This window comes from Mustelus asterias, chromosome 20 (genome assembly GCF_964213995.1).
Source record: "Mustelus asterias chromosome 20, sMusAst1.hap1.1, whole genome shotgun sequence".
NCBI lineage: Eukaryota > Metazoa > Chordata > Chondrichthyes > Carcharhiniformes > Triakidae > Mustelus > Mustelus asterias.
This window is the reverse complement of record NC_135820.1, coordinates 32,087,973-32,111,001: the sequence shown is the minus strand read 5'-3', so window position 1 is coordinate 32,111,001 and position 23,029 is coordinate 32,087,973. Positions and strand designations below refer to the sequence as shown.

The 23,029-nt window shown below is 42.8% G+C and overlaps 1 protein-coding gene across 1 annotated transcript in view; it reads left to right on the top strand.

Annotated features, from left to right (window-relative positions):
- The window catches only part of LOC144508242 (solute carrier family 12 member 5-like), a 312,299-nt gene that overhangs the window by 188,099 nt on the left and 101,171 nt on the right, over window positions 1-23,029 (top strand). Inside the window, exons 7-9 of the mRNA XM_078236057.1 lie at window positions 1,531-1,772; window positions 5,637-5,848; window positions 20,886-21,053. Coding sequence (XP_078092183.1) covers window positions 1,531-1,772; window positions 5,637-5,848; window positions 20,886-21,053 — 622 coding nt within the window. The remainder of the gene's footprint in view (window positions 1-1,530; window positions 1,773-5,636; window positions 5,849-20,885; window positions 21,054-23,029) is intronic.

Below are 23,029 nucleotides of genomic sequence, written 5' to 3'. Positions count from 1 at the left end.
CTTCACATACAGACGAGCCAGAGAGGGTCAGTGTTTAATTGTCTGCCCTCTTCTTTCCCCCCCTCCCCCTTTATCCTCATCATTATATAGTTGGTGGCAAGGGTTCTCACCTCATGATGAGGAGGCTGTGCGGCATGCAGCAGACAACAACAGATTGTGTGACTGCTCTGCCAAGGGTTTGGACCACAAAATTGTTATTTTAGCTTGCCGATGGTCTGCTGTATCATATTTTGGGTGGCAGTATAGCCTTCATTGTATGCATGCTGCATACATGAGTAAGGAGTAAGGAGTCATCAGACATAAGATTGGCAGATTGCACTTGTCACCCAGTAACTACCCTTTGGTTTGCTCAAATGGTGGCTCAAATGTAACTGCCACAGTTGATATTGTTGCCGAATGAAGGCCTCAAGGAGTATATGGTCCAGTGAATTCCCTATTGGATAACTTGTGTACAATACGCATTAATCTCTCAAACTTTAAAATCTCCTTTCTGCAAGAGAGGATCAAGAATGAAAACCCCTAAGCCATGCATCAATAGGGCGGCACGGTGGCACAGTGGTTCGCACTGCTGCCTCACAGCACCAGGGATCTGGTTCAATTCTGGCCTTGGGTCACTGTGTGGAGTTGCACGTTCTCCCCGTATCTGCGTGAGTTTCTTGCGGGTGCTCCGGTTTCCTCCCACACTCCAAAGACGTGCGGATTAGGTTGATTGGCCATGCTAAATTGACCCTAGTGTCAGGGGGATTTGTAGGGTAAATATGTGGGGTTATGGGAATAGGGCCTGGATGGGATTGTGGTTGGTGCAGACTCAATGGGCCAAATGGCCTCTTTGTGCACTGTAAGGATTCTATGATTCTAATTACAGACCAGAAAAACCTAAGAAACTGACTATATAAGTAACCTAAAGGAGAATTTTTTGCAAAGCAGAAGTATTTGTATTTTAATAACTTTTTGATTCCTGATGGATAAGGAAGCTGTCGGGTGAAGCATATCAGCCGCAACATGCTGTATTTTTGCTTCACACCAAGAGGAGTAGAAATCTGAAATCCTTTCCCCCAGGAGCCTATGGATATTAGGAAAATTGGAGCCTTCAAGACAGAGATTGATAAATCTTAATTTGGTAGGGATGTCAAGGGATATGCAGGTGAGGCAGGTAAATAGCATTGGGGTGATGATCAATTAAATTGAAGAGCAGGTCTTCCCCTGTTCTAATGTCTTCCAATCTGCAAACTAAATAAAAAATCTTTAGCTTGAAATATAGACAGTATTCTGTTGTTCAGCTGCTGAATCATGATCACAATAGCATATGACCTTCCATTCACCCACCATGTGTTTAGTTCTAACCTGAATGTTGTGGTTAATTATATGTATGACTACCACAGTTGATTGATGAGAGGATAGCATAACATGCGTTGTATAATTGTCAGGATTGTTAACTATGCCAGGAAGATTCTAAATGGCTAAAACATTTAAAACAAGGGTGGCTGTAACTGTTTACAAAAATTCTATAATTCCCTGTACTTTTTGCAGACCTACATTTTGCCCAGTATGGCCATTTTCAAAGCAGAGGAAGCCAGTCAGGAGACCGCAGCCATGTTGAATAACATGCGTGTGTATGGAACGTGTGTCCTCACCTGTATGGCTCTTGTAGTCTTTGTAGGAGTCAAATACGTCAACAAGTTTGCTCTGGTGTTCCTGGCCTGTGTCATCTTATCCATTTTTTCCATTTATGCTGGAGTTATCAAATCTGCAATTGAACCACCAAACTTCCCGTAAGTACAATGCCACAAGGTGACAATACAATATGTATTAGTATTAGAGCAACAATCATGATATCTGTTATATGCCATGAGATCATATATAAAGTGAATCTGGGTGGACTTTAATTCAAAACCAAAGCTTATTCACTCAGCCACATCACTTGCAGAGTTAACAGGCAGCTAAGCTCATCTGAGGACAGGTAAAAGATAAAAAATGGTGAATGTCATAAACTTAAAGCAGAAAGTGGAAAATATTGGAAAATCACAGCAAAATGAACGATTCCACATACCATCTAAACTCCTTTAGACATTGACTGACCTGCTATGAGCTTTCAGTTTCCAGCCTTACTTGCCTGTTATTACTTTATTCAGCTACCTTTCCTAATAAAGACCATTCTGAAGAGTCTTTTATCAAGGAAGGAGAAAACCTATTCCAATTATGATTCAGGCCAGCAAAAATTGAGAAAAGTCCCAGTCGAATACATTCAATACAAAGCACAGTCTTCAAGACCACAGACACCTGGATTTTCCAATTGACAACTTTTCATAGAAATCATAGAAACCCTACAGTACAGAAAGAGGCCATTCGGCCCATCGAGTCTGCACCGGCCACAATCCCACCCAGGCCCTACCCCCATATCCCTAAATATTTTACCCGTTAATCCCTCTGATCTACGCATCCCAGAACACTAAGGGGCAATTTTAGCATGGCCAATCAACCTAACCCGCACATCTTTGGACTGTGGGAGGAAACCAGAGCACCCAGAGGAAACCCACGCAGACACGAGGAGAATGTGCAAACTCCACACAGACAGTGACCCAAGCCGGGAATCAAACCCAGGTCCCTGGAGCTGTGAAGCAGCAGTGCTAACCACTGTGCTACCGTGCTGCCCTTTTCATGCTGTTGTTAAATTCAGTGGGTAAGCAGTCATCAGAAAACCGAAATTAAAGGGATCAGTGCACTACAAGATGTTCCATGAAATTGCCTATTGTGTATTTTTATGTTCGAAATCAATAATTTCATCAAAGAAAAGTACAGCATAAAATTTATCCATGCTCTGAATCCCAATCGCAAAAATAGAAACTTTAGAATATAGGAATTATTAGAAGAAGTAAAGCAGCATTGGCAAGTCCATCTTTATTTGAAAGATCAACTCAATGCTTTATTCCTCAATTCCTTCTTTCTAGAATTGAAACTAATTGTTTTATGAAACTATTTATGCTGCCAAGTTCAATACTCTTTCCTGATAACTTTAATCCACAATTCCTCCATCTTTTCAATGACAAACATTCTTCTGATTCTACCTCTGATTTATACCTTCCTCATTCGTAACAGGGCAGCATGGTGGCACATTGGTTAGCACTGTTGCCTCACAGCTCCAGGGACCTGCGTTTAATTTCCGGCTTGGGTCACTGTCTGTGTGGAGTTTGCACATTCTCCTCGTGTCTGCATGGGTTTCCTCCGGGTGCTCCGGTTTCTTTCCACAGTCCAAAAATGTGCGGGTTGGGTTGATTGGCCATGCTAAATTGCTCCTTAGTGTCCCGGGATGTGTAGGTTAGAGAGATTAGCAGGGTAGATGTATGGGGTTGTGGGGATAGGGCCTGGGGTGGGATTGTTGTCGGTGCAGACTTGATGGACTGAATGGTCTCCTTCTGCACTGTAGGGATTCTATATTTCTATGACTAACGTAACCTAACAGGTTTATTTGGTAGCACAAGCCAGCAGTCACGGGCATTCAGCCTCTGATCTTCGGGTAAGCGTTCTCCAAGGCGTCCCTCACGACACACGACAACGCAGAATCGCTGAGCAGAAACTGATAGCCAAGTTCCGCACATATGAGAACGGCCTCAACAGGGATCTTGGGTTCATGTCACACTATCTGTAACCCCCACGACTTGCCTGGGCTTGCAAAATCTCATTAACTGTCCATCTCTTTAACCTGTGCTTAACCCTCTCTCCACTCACATTGTCTGTACCTTTAAGACTTGCTTATTTGTAAAGACCGCATTCCAACCATTATTTTGTAAATTGAGTTTGTGTCTTTATATGCCCCGTTTGTGAACAGAACTCCCACTCACCTGATGAAGGAGCAGCGCTCCGAAAGCTTGTGGCTTGTGCTACCAAATAAACCTGTTGGACTTTAACCTGGTGTTGTGAGACTTCTTACTAACGTAACCTATCCACTGATATTTTAACCCTTCGCACTGGTGAACAATTTGCCTTAATCAATTTTGTCAATTCTTTCATAACATTGTTATTCACAGATTTTCACAAATAAATTCTGATCTATTTTTCCATAATGACAATTTGACTTTTGTGATAAGCAGCAAAGCAACATTCCTTGCCATTGACCTTGAAGAAAGCAGCCCACAATAATCTAGCTTTAGTTTTTCCCATTTTTTTCCCCATTTGCAGTTTAAATCTTTTCCCAAATCAAGGGGATCCATGGATGTCAGCAGCAATGCTGTCAGCAAGCAAGGAAAACAGCTAATTAGATTAAAGTATTTCCAAAATGCAAACCAGGAAGGTAAAAGCTTTCATTTTCAATTTAAAATTTTAGATTGCAAAATAAATGATTTATAATTGGATTAAAATAAAAACTAAAGTATCATAAACTTCATTGATGTACGTATATCAGTGAGGCACAGTAAGGTTGGAGAATACCAGAGGTAAGGAGTCGTGAATATAAAATAATCACTAATAAATCCAATAAGGAAACTTCTTTACCTGGAAGTTGCTTAGAATGTGGGCTTACTACTGCGTGAATTAATTAAGAATGATGTTTAAGGGAAAACTAGGTAAGTGCACGTGGGTGAAAGGACAAGAAGGATATGCTGATAGGGTGGGAGGCAGTTCACGTAGAGCATGAATACTCAAACAGACAAGTTGAGTCAAATGCCCTGATTCCACACAACATTCATAGAGGACGAATAACGGGAGTTGTTTTTTATTCATGGGATGTGTCTATTGCTGACTGGGCCAGCGTTTATTGCCCATCCTATTTGCCCTTGAACTGAGTGACTTGCTAGGTCACTTCAGAGGGCATTTACGAGGCAACCACATTGCTGAGGGTCTGGGGTCAAATGTAGGCCAGACCAGGTAAGGATGGCAGCTTCCCCCCCTTAAAATGAACCAGATTTTTATTGAATACAGGCTTCACAATCTGCCATAGCGGATTCAAACCCTGGTTCCCAAAGCATTAACCTGGGTCTCTGGATTACTAGTCCAGTACTTTTTCAGGGAAAAGTTCTGTGTCCAACACCAAAATCTGGTAGCTTCATAGTAAGCATTATTGAGACCAGCTTTCAATTCCAGATTTAGTAATTGTTTAAATTTAAACTTCACCATTAGTCCAGGCATCTGTATCACTGGTCATGCAATATTAAACAATAGGCTTGATTTTCATTCCTGATAAATGGGCATTCAACCATTAACCTGCACATTTACCCAGTTTACTGGGTACTTCTCCATTCCCATATATATATGCTAAAATGTGTGAAAAGTATAGCATAAAAGGATGCAATCATTTTGTCTTCAGATCCACAGCTAACTTGCCTTTCTGCAAACCTTCCTCACCAAAAACAAAACTGCCAAGAATTTAATATGAGCATATATTTACTCAAATGAATTAAACAAGCCATCTAAAGTTTAGCCCACTTTAGTTGTGGAATAATGCAGTGTACAGTAAACGGTACAACCCTATATTATCACTTCTTACCATGAACAACATCACAGGGGATCTCTAGCACGTTAGTATTAATATCTGCACAGGGTTCCTACTGTAAAAGTATCTTGCCTGTATGGGACAGAGGTTGTTTCAGAGATACTTTGTGTTTCTTAGTCCACAGTTAACAAGATGCTTTCTCTGTTTTCAGCGTCTGTGTTCTAGGAAACAGGACATTGTCGAGGCACGATTTTGATGTGTGTGCTAAAGTGGTGACAGTGGCCAATGAAACTGTGACTACCAAGCTTTGGGAGCTCTTCTGCACATCTAGTTTGCTCAACGCCACATGTGATGAATATTTTGAAAAAAATAACATCACTGAACTTCAGGGGATCCCCGGAGTCGCCAGTGGACTCATCATGGGTAAGTGGCAATAAAAAAAGCACCAAACAGGTATAATACTCAGCTCTTATGTAGCATGCATATCAATTAGTTTTCAAATTCTGTCTTCTTCAATTTATCATGTTTGCTCCTCTTCTCGCCTGAAGATGCTGACCCTTGCCAGACATGCAGTCCCAAAGACATCAGTGCCACCCTTTCATACTTCACCCAGGTAACCATTCTTCACATATGAGCCCCAAGATTATGCAGGCTACCTCAGAGCCATCACAGCCAAGCAGAACCTATGTCATTCAACATTCACGATCATCACTATTATTTCCTGACCAAAAGTCTCCAAAATCAGTTGTAACACCCTCACTGTTACCTTAGCTGAGAAGTGATAACTAGGCAAAAGCCAGATTAGATCTGAGGCCCTGGAGCCTAAGTGGCTTACTTACTGGGCTATTGAGGGAGACCTGGGTCTTTGCTTCCAGTGGTCCCATTCCATGTTTCTGTTTGTGAAGGTCAATTGCAAAAAACACAGTTTGTTAGAGAGGATGGGATGTTAATCTCAGACACTCAGTAGGAAATGGACAGAATCAGGTTGGCTGGCTATGTTACGCCCTGCCCAATTCTGCTCTTTCTGGAAGGCAATGAAAGGTGCTGCAGTTGCTCGAAATATGAAATCTAAAATAAATTAATCTGAAAAAAATAACCCTCTCCTGTCTGGAACAGCTCAGGATTTGCTCCATATAAACAATGTCTTACATGGTGAGCATAATTTAAAACAAGGTTGTACACAATTACCTCATAACAGACCTATTTACCTGGGCTGTTAGAACAGGAGACAGTGAGAAAAAGAAAAAAATACCAGACTGTGAAGGAAACAGGAAAATGAAAGAGAGACTTGTATTTATATAGTGTCTGCCATGGCCTCAAGACATCCCAAAACACTACAACCATGAAGCGCTTTTGAAGTGTACTGACTTGTCATGCCGTTGCCAAGAAACCAGGGAGGAGGAGAGAGAAAATATAGCTTGCACGATTTCTACTAATAGACTGAAGGGCTGTCAACTAAATGCCAACTACTTTTGAGCCTCTTCACTATTTGCTATAAGCCACTGGATCTTCGCTATAACCAAAATGATTTGATGTTAACTGGTGAAATATCTCAAAATATCCTGACAATATTGATTGTATTAACCCATTTTATCACTTATTCTAGATGCTTTAGAACTACTGCTTCCCCCTTCCCAAATATTCCTTGGGTTCTATCTGGAAGCAGCAAACTGTACCATAATTGTGTCTAGTTTCCACCTGGTATAGAGCAGTGGTTCTTAACCATGGCGCACTGGAGTGCTGTGAAGACCCCATAAGTGTGCCATGAAAAAAGATTCAAAATGATTCAAAATCTATGGAATTAAACAAAAACTAACAATCATCTTCAGCTCTCTGGTCGACATCTCCAAGACCTGATGAACTTCAAAGCGATCCTCGCATGCGCCGGCTGGGAAAGTGCCGCATACGATCGGTTTAGATTTTTTTACATTGGCCAGGCCCATACGCATGACCAACTGGACTTGGAGCTAAAGACAAAGGTCCCCTACACTAGCACAAAAAGTAAAAACTCAAAAAGAGCACAAAAACCCTGGGAGAAGCAAGAGAGACTGGGAGAGGTTAAAAAAAAACAGGTGAAAGGACAGGGAGAAGTTGCCAGTAAGTGAAGAAGATGAAGAAAATAAGAGGTGTGTCTCAATTTTTGTTTTTATAGTATAGAGGTGTGGCATGACATATAAAAGGTTGGGAACTACTGGTGTGGAGCATCAGATATATAATAAAAATCAAAGCCAATCAATTGGTGAAACTATTTTGGAAATTGACTGTGACCTACACCATTAAATGTAGCCCAGTCCTTTCCTTGTCAGACACAACTAAACTGAAGCCAAAACAGAAAATTGCTGCAAAATCTCAGCAGGTCTGACAGCATTTGTGGACACAGTAAGAAGTCTCACAACAGAAGGTTAAAGTCCAACAGGTTTATTTGGTAGCAAATACCCTAAGCTTTCGGAGCACTGCTCCTTCGTCAGATGGAGTGGAAATTTCCTGTTGGACTTTAACCTGGTGTTGTGAGACTTCTTACTGTGTTCACCCCAGTCCAACGCCGGCATCTCCACAGCATTTGTGGAGACAGAATAGGGCCAATGTTTCGATCCTAGATGACCCTTCATCAGAGCACTGAAATTAGAGCACTGATAAAGGGTCATCTAGACTCAACGTTGACCCCAATCTCTCTCCACAGACTCTGTCAGACCTGCTGAGATTTTCCAGTATTTTTCTGTTTTTGTTTCAGATTCCAGCATCCACAGTATTTTGCGTTTATCTAAGCTGAACCCATGTATGCAGCTATTAAATTTCTTTGATTTCCTGGTGGGGGAAAAATATTTTAGATGGAACATGATTGTACTTGTTTCCGGTCTTTATCTGCGCCAAATTCCAAATTTCTGCAGAGTGGGGGCTGGGTGTCTCTTGCCTCCATCCTGTCTTCGGGATGCAAAACTGGGAGAGCGAGGGCTGGTGAGCTGACACCTGGCACCTGAGGTTTTGCTAGTTCTGCCTCTGTTATCCCCATACATGCAGAACATGCTAAGCCTGAATCCTGGTAGAAGTGTGACGCATCAGTGTTTCAATGTTGTTTCATTTCTGGAAGTTTCAAATAGAAACCCAACGTGCTTAAACCCTTCTTAATGCAATTTCTGCCAGCTAGGTCAGATCTGGTACGCTGCAATTAGGTGCTGCAGCAACACTCTTCCCCAGCAATGAAAAGGGTACCCCAGACATGCTAAAGATGATTATGGGCATCCACCTGCCAGCGGGGGAACATAAGATCCTACCAATTTACAGACATTAAAGAGAAATAAATGAAATGAATGAGCAGTTTATTTGTTTTGATTACATGAATTGTTTGGGTAGTGTGGTGGTGAATATTTCACCAGGGCACTGGAAAGCAAAGTTATAACCTGAGCATGATAAATAAAGTAGCAGACCTCAGAGACTGCAGACACTGTAAACCAGCCACTTGGGCAAATAAATTGTCATTGCAATCCTCCAATGTAAATGACACAGTGGCAGTAACTTACACGGAGTCATCATTTTAATAAGTAATAGTACCGCTACGCATGCCTGAACTGCGTCCACAAGAGTCATTCATCTTGACTACGCATTTGCCTTCAGCACAGTCAGAGAAACTGAACCAAAAGCTGTGCACTGTACCAAATTAGCCTTAACTACTCCTATAAAGAAAAGGTGACTTGAACTTTATAGACCAATTTTATGAATCAAATCTCATCATTTCAAATGATTAAATCTTTAGTGTGTGAGCATTCAACTTACAGGTTAAAGGTTCAAATCACCCTCTTCCTTTGGGTAACATAACCATTTTTAGTATACTATACACATTCTTCTGTTTTTTTTCTAACTCACCACATTCAGTAGGTCAAACTTTGAAAAATATTCAATTAGTATTCTTGTTTACCTGTGCACACTTGATAGAATCAGAATGGGTGCTGCCATGAATTTGTGATTGATTAGGTGTAGGATATTAAAGAGGAAGTATTGATGGCATCTGAGTCTTAATACAGTGCCAACCAACCATTCCAGAATCAAGTGCTTCCAGACAAAACACATGCACAAGAAGCATGCCAAGATGCATTTGCCTCATGATGCTCAGTCTAATTCAAGAAGTGCTGACTGACGTCTGCCACTAGCTGCACCATGATCTACAGGTAAACTGAACAAGAACAAGACCAACTTATTCATCTGACATGTTGACCATCCCATAATACCAAGAACAGCATGGCATGGCACTTACTATCACCCTCCTTCCACTCTCTTTCACATGCCCACCTGCACCACCCTCTCCCCCCTCCTTCATCCACATCCCCACAACCCCTCAACCGACCCAGAACTATCTAAAAGTCTGATAAATAACACAAATTAGGAACTGAGAATAAAAATAGGCCAGCTTACACAGCCTTGTATACTTGACTGCTTCGGAAGAGGAGAGAGGTCACTTAGCAGATATGAAAGAAATAATAAGGTTATCCTGCACTGTTACCTGTTTGCTTCCCCTGCAGATAAAAGTACATTGATTAGAATGGGTCACTGTGCAGTTATTCAGGGCAATAAGAACATTACCTGCATGTGAGTCAATGCAATCTGACTGTGATTGCTGTGCCTGGCTCAATTTGTATGGAAATAACATAATAAAGAGACTTCCAAAGCTGCAGCAGAAATAATCAGAGCCAGTTTCTGTCTCACAGGACATGGTTTACCTATTGGAATGGGACATTATATTAGATAAGGAGTGAAATTTCATCTGCAACTACTCCAACTCTACGCATCACTGATTTTATTGAATATAAAGAGAGACCGCGTATTGTAGGCATAATGCTGCAAGTAGTTTGGTGTAGAGGAAATGCCCTTATTCAGTTTAACTCATTCATCGACACTAACCTGTAGGTTTAAAAGAACGGGGATCCGAATCCATAAACTTAGATATTTTAAACTACTATACTTATATCAAAATAAATGTGAGGTTTTACATGCAAAGGACATTGACTGAATTAGCAGATGTCTTTCACTTCCAGCATGTGGCATTTTGTTCATTTTTCTTTGCCTCTCCCTGGAGATCACATGGCCCTAGAGAATGGAGAGATGGGCCCAAACATCTTCAGCTGCTTCATCAATGACCTTACTTCCATCATAAGGTCAGAAGTGGGAACATTCACCGATGATTGCACAATGATCCACACCATTTGTGACTCCTCAGATACTGAAGAAGTCCATTCAAAATGCAGCCAGTCCTGGACAATATCCAGGCTTGGGCTGACAAGTGACAAGTAACGTTCACACCACACAAGTGTCAGGCTATGACCATCTCCACAAGAGAGAATCGAACTACTGCCCCTTGATATTCAATGACATTACCATCACTGAATCCCCCACTATCAACATCATGGGGGTTACCATTGACCAGAAACTCACTGGACGAATCACATAAATACTGTGGCTTCAAAAACAGGAATAACTTGCTTCCTGGTTCCCCAAACCCTGCCCACCATTTACAAGGCACAAGCCAGGAATGTGATGGAATACTCTCCATTTACCTGGATGACTGCAGCTCCAACAACACTTAAGAAGCTTGACATCATCCAGGTCAAATCAGCCCACTTGGTTGGCACCCCTTCTACAAACATTCACTCCCTCCAAAACCGACGCACAGTAGTAGCAGTGTGTACCATCTATAAAATACACTGCAAGAACTCAACAAGGCTCCTTAGGTAGCATCTTCCAAACTCACAACCTCTACCATCTAGAAGGACAAGGGCAGCAGTTATGTGGGAACCCCATCACCTGTAAGTTCCCCTCCAAGCCACTCACCATTCTAACTTGGAAATATATCATCGTTCCTCTACTGTTGCTGGGCCAAAATTGTGGAACGCATTCCATAACAGCATTGTGGGTGTACCTACACCACAGGGACTGCTGCGATTCAAAAAAGCGGCCCACTATCACCAGCTCACCAGTTACGGATGGGTAGTAAATACGAGCCTAGCCAGTGAAGCCTTCATCCCATGAAATAACTTTTTTTAAAATTTGGACACCTCAAAAAAAAATTCATTGGAGAGCCATTAGGTTAATATGTGGTTTAAAGGCCCTTAATTACCACAACTGACTTCGAATAAAAAAGATCAAAGAAAAGTACAGCACAGAAACAGGCACTTCGACCCTCCATGCCTGTGCCGATCATGATGCCCTAACTAAACTAAAAATACTTCTGCCCTTACTCAGACTGCATCCCTCTATTCCCTTCCTGTTCATGTACCCATCCAGGTGCTCTTAAATGTTGCTATTGTACCTGCTTCCACCACCTCCTCTGGCAGTGCGTTCTAGGCACCCACCACTCTGTATGAAAAACCTCCCTCACACATTTCCCTTAAACTTCCCCCCTCTCACCTTGAACCTGTGCCCCCTTGTAACTGACACTTTCACTCTGGGGAAAAAGCCTCTAACTATCCACCTTGCTTATGACTGTCATAGTTTTGTAGATCTCTATCAGGTCTCCCCTCAGCCTCCATCTTTCTAGTGAAAACAATCCTAGTTTATTCAACCTCTGCTTATAGTCGACACCTCGAGACCAGGCAACATCCTGGTGAACTTCCTTTACACTCTCTCCAAAGTTTCCACCTCCTTCTGTCGTGTGGTGACCAGAACTGCACATAATACTCCAAATGCGGCCTAACCAAGATTTTATATAGCTGCAACATGATTTCCCAACTCTTGTACTCATTGCCATGGCCAATGAAGGCAAACATGCCATATGCCTTCATAATCACATTGACCACCTATGTTGCCACTTTTAGGGAACTGTGGACCTGCATGTCCAGGTTCCATTTATGTTAAGATTCCTAAGTGTTCTGCCATTTAGAGTATAATTCACACCTAAATTTGATCCTCCAAAATGCATCACCTGACATTTGTCTGGATTAAGCTCCATTTGCCATTTCTCTGCCTAAGCCGCCAATCTATTTATATCCTGTTGCATCCTCTGACAATCACCGGCACTATCAGCCACTCCACCAATCTTAATGTCACCTGCAAAATTACTAATCAGACCACCCACATTTTCCTCCAGATATTTATATAAACTACAAACAACACAGGTCCCAACACTGATCCCTGCAAAACACCACTAGCTATAAGATTTCCATTCTGAAAAATACCCTTCCACGGCTACTCTCTGTTTTCTATAACCAAGCCAGTTCTGTATCTATCTGGCCAGCCCACCCTGAATCCCATGTGATTTTAGTTTCTGTACCAGTCTGACATGTGGGACTTTATCAAACGCCTTACTAAAGTCCATATAAAATACATCCACAGCCTTTCCCTCATCAATCATCTTTGTCACCTCTTTAAAAAACTCGATCAAGTTGGTGAGACATGACCTTCCCCTTACACAACCATGCTGCTGTCACTAGCTAGCCCATTTTCTTCAAAATGTGCATCCCATCCCTCAGTATTTTCTCCAAAAGCTTCCCCACCACTGACATCAGGCCCACCGGCCTATAGTTTCCTGGATTATCCCTGCTTTCTTTCTTAAACAAGGGAACAACATTGGCTATTCTCCTTTGGAACCTCACGATGTGGTCAAAGATGTCTGTTATGGCCCTAACTATTTCTTCCCTTGCCTCCCACAGTAACCTGGGGTAGATCTCATCCAGCCCAGGGACTTGTCCCCCTTAATGCAATTTAGGATACCCAACACCTTCTCCTTCAATATAATGACATTCTCTCGAGCATTAACACACCTATCCTTGACTTTAACATCCATCAAGTATGATTTCTATGAAGTCCTTTTCCTTGATGAATACCAATGCAAAGTACTCACTAACTTCCTGTGGCTCCATGCACAACTTCCCTCCATTGTCCTTGAGTGGGCTTACTCTTTCTCTTGCTACCCTCTTGCTCTTAATATATGCATAAAAAGCCTTGAAATTCTCCTTGACCCTGTTTGCTGAAGACATTTTTAGCCCTCTTAATTTTGCATTTAAATTCCTTCCTACTTCCACTGTACTCCTCAAGGCTTTGTCAGTTTTTAGTTGCCTAGATCATTTGTATACTTTCTTTTTCCTTTTGACTAGGCGTACAATTTCCCTTGTCATCCATGGTTTCTGAATCCAGCCATTTCTATCCTTCATTTTTATGGGGACATGCCTGCCCTGCATTTCAATCAACTGACTTAGAGCAAATTAGGAAAACATAGACATTGGAAAGATGTGATTGAAGTGTTTCATATAATGAAGACCAAGATTGGGCAATAAATGTTGGCTTAGCCAGTGATGCCCACATCCCATAAGTACATTTTTAAAAATGGTGGGGCCGGTCGGGTAGGTGATGGTGTGTAGAAGTTGCACAGTGTGACACAGACTCAATGGATGGGCTATTTGTTCTTTCTTGTGTACACGTTTGTACATCTGGTGTGGGATACAATTTGAATTGATAGGATAGGAGGAAGTTGTTTCCTCTTGCTGCATTCAAATGTCCCTTGTGAAATCAGTGCGAGCAAACTTGAAATAAGTTTCGAGTGGGTTCTGTTCTATGATTTAAAAAATTCACAATCGCATCCAGGAGCTCATAGAGATAGCATGGGACATGGAAAATGTGCACTTAGTGCAGTAGAGAGTGGCCTTTTGATGTTGAGATTATTAAGCTTTTTGAGTATTGCCATGCAAACAGTTAACATGTGCTCAAGAAATTATTTCTAATTTATTGAAGGTAAATAAAAGTTTGTAACTCCATTAATATTGTGAACAATGGAGAAGGCATTTATTGGAACAGAGTAAGGAAATCTATTCTCAATATTTGCTCCATAATCGTACCAAAAATGAGCTCCTTGTCAGAGAGCTGTTCAATATGAATATCTTTTATCCTGACGAACAGAAAAGTGACTAAATATTTAAGTAGATAAACAAGTTGCAGATTTAGAAGTTTGAGATCTTCTCCAAACACAATATACAAAATTCTGATGCAATTTAGCGGAAAATCTTTTCATGATGAAAGGGAAAAATCATCCCAAGCTGACTTTGTGATAGGTGAACAATGGAAATTCATCAGATTTTCTAATACCGTGACAAAACAAATCTGATTCGGAAAGCAACATTTGGCAAAGGCGTTTCCAATGATCCTGGTCCTTTCCTTCCCCAATCTGTGTTTGACCCAATTGTTATGAATGGGGATGATCAATCAATTCTTGCTCTGGGTTTTGCGTTTGTTTTATCAAAGCAGACGGTACCACCAGATGGCAAAGGAAAACAAACAGATAATCTCTTAGACGACCAGGAATCAGACCGACACACACTGTATCCTCTCCTGTCCTTTGCTGCAGTTGTTCCTGGCACAAATACAAGTTGCTCAGCTGATATCCCACTGCGTTTGATCTAAGGGACATGTGAAGGTGAACCTGAACATGCGAGAAATGGGCAAAATTCTGAGTATTTTCAAACCAGCACAAAGTTACTTAATTCAGGTACAGGAATTCCATCCCCCACTTGGTACAAGAAGTGGAAGCTGACTCTGTTCTATTGTAGTCCTCAATTTAAATTCCTTGAAAAGCTGATACTAAAAGTGTATTAAATCCTAACTGAACCTAGACTGGGGTGCATGAATTTCATAGAATCATAGAATCATTGCAGTGCAGAAAGAGGCCATTCGGCCCATTGAGTCTGCACCGACCACAATCTTACCCAGGTCCTATTCCACATATTTACCCTGCTAATCCCCTGACACTAGGGTCAATTTAGCATGGCCAATCAACCTAACTTGCACATCTTTGGGCTGTGGGAGGAAACTGGAGCACCCGGAAGAAACCCACGTAGACACGGGTAGAATGTGCAAACTCCACACAGACAGTGACCCGAGGCTGGAATTGAACCCGGGGGTCCCTGGCACTGCGAAGCAGCAGTGCTAATGACTGTGCAAACCATGTCACCCCACAGTTAAAACAGCAGTCATTTTTTCTTCCTGACTACACTTACTCCTGGTCATACGCTCAAAAGGTTGACCTCGTCATCACACATTCCAGTACGGTGCCAAACAAAATACTTAAGAATCACATTGTAGTTTCTTGTGATTCCCCTACCGTGGTGTCATCTGTTGATGGGAGCAGATATTCAGCCATCTGGATAATCAGGTGATGAAATCCCTGAAAATGTCAAGTCCTTGCCAATAATCCGATATGATTGATGAAGGTTGTCTTCGAGCTATTGTGTAACTACCAGCTCTGTGGAATTTAAAACAATTTTAACCACACATTTAATACATCTGCAGCAAGTTAATTGGCTTGTCACCCAATGCGCAGTTACCAAGGTCAGACCATTGCCAACAGGGAAATGCCATGAAAGAATAAAAAGCAAGACCGCATGTAAATCCCCTGAGCTGAAAGATATGTTTTATTTATTACACTGTGGCACAAAGAAATAGGAAATATGTTTGAAGTAAAATTGCAGCATCTCTTTGAGGATAAGTTAAGATCAGTCTGTCCTGTGGCAAACTAAGCCCATTTATCACTTTGTTGCCCCTTAAGTGGAACATGTCAGTAATTATTATAAATAGCAGGAAGGCAAAATCAAAGTCAAAGCCGAAGTTTTGCCTTGGAGGTGTGAATCAGGGAGCGAATTTGATTCCAAGTCACAAACCCATCTTCAGTTTGCAGTGAATTGTGATTTTTACACAACTGGTGTCTTAATGACAATCAAGACAGAACTGCTGCCCAAACACCACAGGCGGAGAGGCGTAGGAATGGAGGTGAGATGCCATGGAAGTAGATCAAGTTCTGCCCTAAATTGGCTGCTGTTGTTGTGGCTGCCATCCTTCACAAAAAGGAGAAGAGCTTCATGGTCAAAGTGGCCAGAGTAAATAGAGAACTGGGGCCTGGGATAGGGAAAGATTGGTTAGTGAAGAGGCATTCAAAAGCAAGATTCTGTGGGCACAGTACAGACATGTCCGTAACACAGAAAAAGGTGCTACTGTCAAATCTAGAGCCTCCTTTTATCCAGAAACATACACATAAACATACAGGGTAAGGTAAAGCAGATAAAGGAAGCTTATGACAGTCACAAAAAGCTTTATATTCTCGAAAGCCTAGAGGAGTATAAAAAGTAGAGGAGAGAAGTATAAAAGGAAATCGTGAAAGCAAAAAGAGGGTACAAGAGGATTCCGCTCCTCATTATGAGAGAGGAAGTACTGGAGGGACTGACATCCTTGAAGGCAGATAAAAAAACACGGCCAGATGGATTATATATCAGGATGTGAAAGGAAGCCAGGGAGGAAATATCGGATGCTCTGAGGATTATTTTCCAATCTTCACTAGAAACAGGTGAGGTACCATAAGGTTGGAGGTCTGTGAACACTGTGGCAGGACAGGTTCATAATGTGGTAAAGAAAGCATATGGTACATTCTTCTTTATTGGATGAGGTATTAAATACAATGGGAGGGAATTCCTGCCAGCGTTCACTACGGATGCTGGTGGAAAATCCCACAACACCAGTTAAACAAATATTGCATTCTGTGATTTTCTTCACCACTCACCAGTGATGTGATATTTTAATCTATTTCAATAAAATTACATCTACATTAAGGGCTTCCCTTTCCCACCATATGCTCCCCCCACCCCCCCCCCCCCCCCCACCACCCCCCCCAACATTAAGAATTGCTCCTTCGCCAATGTGACATCACTTCAGTGAGGTTTACAACTGTTTCCCTGCAAAATGTGAAGCAGTGGAGGAAAACCCACCGAGGGGGGCATAGGTATCTATAGCACCTTGAAGGGAGAGGGACATATCCACTCACTGCCCAAGCTCTGCCCTCTGGCAGTTCCAAACTGGAAGTGCCAACCTGGCAGTGCCAGGGGCACATCCTCTGGGGAGGTGGGATTCCCCTTGTGTTTTGGGGGGAATTGCTGTGGTATTTGTTGGGGAGGGGGTTGCCTCTGTGCTTATAACCTTCCCTGATCGGTGGGGTGGAGGGGTGCTTGTGAGGTATGTTCCCCATAACTGTGAAGGCAGGGAGCAGTTTTTTTATTTTTAGTGCAGAGCTGGGCGTCCTTTTTAAAGGGCGCTTCAAACAATGCCGGCTCTATCAGACCCCACCCTGCCAGCATGATGGCAAAACCTCACCTCCAGATTTTTTTGTGCACCGATTACCAGCAAAGCTGGAGGGGAAACTCAGCTGGAGAGCTACACCAGTTTTCTCACCTGCTGACTGATTCCGAGTTGACCTTCTCCTGAAGTCCTCTCCATCACATATTGCTTTATCCAATCATTTTGCTTCAATCCATGTGACATTAAGGAGCTGGCGAATGCACAGGATAGAGCAAAAGGTTACGGGTCCTGACAACACTCAATCTATGTCGCTGGCAGCTTGTGTTTCCCAAAACCTTTCCTTGACTTTCAACGACAACTATTATTGCAGCTGTCTATATCAACATCGTGGCCGTAATTTTACCGGCCTGCCCGTCATGGGAATCGGAGCAGGTGAGGGGCGGACAATAGGAAGGTCCATTGACCTCAGGTGGGATTTTACGGTTTTGAAACAAGCGAGGCCATAAAATCCCGCCCTTGGGTCTACCATTGACTATTTGCTTAACTGCAAGAGTTATATCAATAACAAGAGCAGGGCAGATGCTTCCCACCCCAAAACCTCTGTCATAAACAACTCTCAAGTCAGGAGTATGTCATCATTTACCTGGATCTGGGCAGCTATGTCAGCATTCAAGTACCACGACATCATCCAGATTAATTTGTTTGGTGATCACCCTCACCACTGGACTCTAAAGCGACCCCCCCCCCCCCCACCCCACTACACCAGCAGAACCAATGTGGCTGCTGTCTGTACGATTTGCAGGATTCACTATACTACCACCCAGTCCCACTTCCTTTGTCACCAGGAAGAGGAAAGTCAGCAAGATAGTGTCAAAACCATCATCTCCAAATTCCCCTCCACATCACACACAAATGTGAATTGAATGTACTCCTCACTGGGGCAGATGGAGCGGAGTCAGATGGGGAGTGAGGGGAGGTCGGTAGCAGGGAGGGAAGGGGGGGCTCTGCATCAGGGGGGTGGGGACTGGTGGTGCAGCCGCCGACTGGGAGTCAGGGCTGCCAATCGGGGGTTAAGGCCGCTGATCAGGGAGCGGGGCCGGTGATCAAGAGGCTGATGGTGAGAAGACCGGTGATCAGATGGCTGGCGATTGGGGGGGGGGGGGTTTGGCAATTGGGGGGATCTGTAAGGGGGGTTGTCTGTAGAGGTGGCAGCAATCGGGAGGTCTATGGGGGATTGTTTGTGGGGGAGGGGTCTGTGGGGGGTTGGCGGTCTGGGGGGTTCCGGCGATTGGGGGTGTCTGCTGGGATGGGGCTTTGTAGGGGTGGTGTCTGTGGGGTGGTGGCAATTGGGGTGTCTGTGTGGGGGGGTGGCAACCTGGGGAGTCTGCAGGGGTGATTGGGAGGCAGTGTTTTTGGGGTTCGGGGGGGTTAGTGGTTGACAGATCTCCAATGCACTGTGTACACTTGTACACAGTATATGGGAGATCAGGGTGAATGCCTAGCAGTCTGCAGCCGGTCACCGGCATGAAACCCCCTACTGCCAAAAAAATTGACAAAGTGTGGGAAAATTGTGTGTGGTAGCTCACTGAAAAAACCAAAGTGAAACATTCCGGTTTTCAGACTTTTGTGACACTTAGAAGTTTTGGGGGAAAATTACGCCCATCATATTTAACCAAATTATTGGAGTTCTTTGAAGGAGTAACATGTGCTGTGGATAATGGAGAAATGGTGGATGTATTGTACTTAGATTTCCTGAAGGCATTTGATAAGGTGCCATATCAAGGATTATTGCAGAAAATAATAGTTTATGGTGCAGTGGGTAACATATTGGCATAAATGGGAGATTGGCTTGACAACAAGGAACAGAGAGTGTGGTGAACCATCGTTGGTTCCCATCAGGTAGTACTGAGCCAGGGTCTGGCCAGTACTATGAGTCTGTATATATGTTGCTGTTGGGGTTAGGGTTGGGTTGTTCTACATGTTACTGTTGGGGTTAGGGTTGGGCTGTTCTACCTGTAATATAGTTATTATGGTACATCCCAGTCGGGCTCCGCCTCCTGGGAGAGGTATAAAGGTCACTGCTCTGTCTGGGACCCCTCAGTCTGGGATTGTGTATTATATATGGTAGCTCTATTGTAGTAGTCAATAAAAGCCTTTATTTCCTCGAGCATCTCTAGCCTCGTGAGTTATATCGCGCATCAGAGAGTTAGACATAAATGGGTCTTTTTCTGGTTGGCAGGATGTAAACTGTTCTGTGGAAGTTTTTTTTAGTATTTATTTGTGTCACAAGTAGGCTTACATTAACACTGCAATGAATCACAGAATCCCACAGAATACTAGAGTGCAGAAGAAGCCCTTTGGCCCATCGAGTCTGCACCGACACATGAAAGGCCCTGACCTGCCCACCTAATCCCACTTGGCCCATAGCCTTGAATGTTATGTCATGCCAAGTACTCATCCAGGTACTTTATAAAGGATGTGAGGCTCCTGCCTCCACCACCCTCCCAGGCAGTACATTCCAGACCATCACCACCCTCTGAGTAAAAAGGTTTTTCCTCAAATCCCCCTTAAACATCCCATCCCTCACCTTTAACTTATTTCCCCTCGTAACTGACCCTTTAACGGCTGCTCCCTATCCACCCTGTCCATGCCTCTTATAATCTTGAACACCTCAATCAGGTCATCCCTCTGTCTTCACTGCTCCAATGAAAACAAGCCGATACAATCTTTCTTCATAACTTAAATGTTCCATCCCAGGCCGCATTCTGGTAAATCTCCTCTGCACCCCCTCCAGTATGTTCACGTCCTTCCTATAATGCGGCAACAGAACTGCACACAATACTCCAGCTGTGGCCTCACCAAAGTTCTGTACAACCCCGTCATGACCTCTCTGCTTTTGTAATCTATACCCCAATTGATAAAGGCGAGTGTGCCATATGCCTTTTTCACCACCCTATTAACCTGCCTTTCTGCCTTCAGAGATCTGTGGACAAACACGCCAAGGTCCCTTGAAGTTTCTGTGAAAAACCCAAGAATCACATAGACGTGAAATGTTAATGCTATTTTTCTCGACAGCTGTTGCCAGAACTGCTGAGTTAATCTAGCATTTTCTGTTTTTATTTCAGATTTCTAGCATCCGTAGTATTTTGCTTTTATTTGAGTTTCCAGCATACAGAAGGTATGCTGAGTAGAGGATCCAATTTCTAAATTGCAGTCTCCAATTCTCATTTCTAAAGTGTAGAGGGCAAATTTAGGCCCAAGAGTTTTCTCTCAATTATAGGTAACATGTTTGCTAATGATGTATGACTTCATGGTTGATGATGTATGACTCATGGTGAAGAACTTGACGAGTCTATCAGTAGTGCTGTTTCTGAGAATGATCCAGCTAATTTTACCTGGTTTATCTCTTTCTCTGTGCTAGAAAACTTGTGGGCGAATTACCTGACTAAAGGTGTGATAGTGGAGCAACATGGTTTGCCATCTGTGACCGTCTCAGCGAGATCAGTCAACTTGGATCAACCTTACGTTTTCACTGATATTACATCCTACTTCACCCTGCTGGTTGGCATCTACTTCCCTTCAGTGACTGGTAGGAAGTGTTTTTTGTGTGGGAAACATGTAATATGTGTACAGTGGAAATGCATGTGTATTGCTTTGACATTGAGGGCTCATACAGCCAGGTGTGAAGGTTCTATTCCCAGAATTTAGAAGAGTAAGGGCCAAGTTGATTGAAGTTGCCAAGTTATTAAGGGGTATTGACAGGGTAGATAGAGAGAGACTATTTCTGTTGCCTGGGGAGTCTAGGACAGGGGACATAGCGCAAAGATTAGAACCAGATCTTTCAGAAATGAAGTTGGAAACATTTTTACATGTAAAAGGTGATAGAATTTTAGAATTTGCGCCTCCAAATTGAACTTTTCCCAGCACTGCAGCCAAATCCTTGGGACCAAACTCTGGGAATTGAATTCTCTTGCCACCTGTTCCTATTTCCTTCTCAAGTGCCTTGAGTGACTGATGACCATCTGTAGGAACATTGTGTAGTTCCTCCTTTTCACCTCCATCACTAATGCCTCCAACATCACATTAGAAAAGCTAGAATAAAAGCAAGAAGAAAAGTCATAGACTGAAAACAATGAGCTGGATTTTCCAGCCGCGCTCACCCCAGAACTGGAAAATCCCCTCCCGCTACAATTCCCATGGAGGGCTGGATGGGAAAATTCTATCCTTTAGCTCTAGTCTTCTCTCCACAGATGCTGCCAGGCATGCTGAGATTTTCCAGCATTTCCTGTTTTCATTTCATCAAAGCTACAAGCTCTCTCCATTGCTTGTTGCTTCATTTACTGTGCTTTTCCTTGCAGCCAGTCATTGAAGAGGCAATTGCAGCAGTGCCTGTTGCGTGATTGCAGCACACCACCCCCCCCCCCCCTTCCCCCTTTAAGAAGGACAGGCTGCATTTAAGAAGGCCCACTTGGCTTCCTGTTAAGCATGCAGTCAGTCAGTTGCATATTCCATGCTGGGCTGCATGTTGCAATCATTTAGATGAGCAGGCAACACAAAATTTGCAATCTGCCTGCCTCAACAGGACTTGGCGCTGGGTAATCTACATTGTGATTCCCGTGCCTGAAAATGGACCTTGTCCAAACTTACCCCTTTGACTTTTCCTGACACTGCCTATAATCTACTTCCATTAGGATTGATAATTGCATATTATACAGCTGGCGTAATGCCGTGTGCAATCATTGTAGCACTCACATATCCATTAAGGCCTTTCTGTGTGATTTAGTTGCATTTTTAAAATTATCTCATTTATTTAACAGAAAATAAAAATGATTTTGAGTCTTAGAACTCTCTTGATGGCTGAGAAAACGTGATGCTTGTCATAAGTATTAGACAAGTATATCATAAGTATAAGTGGGAGCCAAAGCAATTCTTTTTGTAGGTGAAGATGGTATCTCTAATCTGAAGGGCAACAATTAACATGGCAAATATTACAAGCAATTATTCAAATGAGGTGCATTATAAACATCTAAAATTTAATGTGGGGCTACATAAGCGTGAAGGTAACTGCAGGATAAATCAACCTCATTGCAGAGCATCTCTTAAATCTAAAAATATACTTCGAATTCAGACCCATCTCTTAAATGCAGGTGGCAGTTGCAATTACTGTAGCAATTGCTCCATTTATGTCACAGGATGTTTTCCACAGAAGCCATATTAAAACAATTCATCCATGCAAAATTGTTTAATTTTCACTGTTTGTCAGTTTTCTGGGGTTCCTACATTCCACAATGGATACTGAGGCTGGAATTTTACCACCTCTCCCACCCTGGAATCACAGAACGGAATTCTCCGTTGGCCAAGGGTGGGATTTTCCTATCTCGCCCAAGCGAGGTCATAAAATCCTGCCCTGAATGTACAAATTTACTATCAAGTGCAAAAGTGCTTAATTGGCTTTTAACTATGGGGCTCGGAGCTTAAATACATGACCCTCAGTCTATATTATGGCTCTGATTTTACCGGCACACCTGCCCTGAAATCAGGGTGGGTGAGGCTCGCAGAACAGCA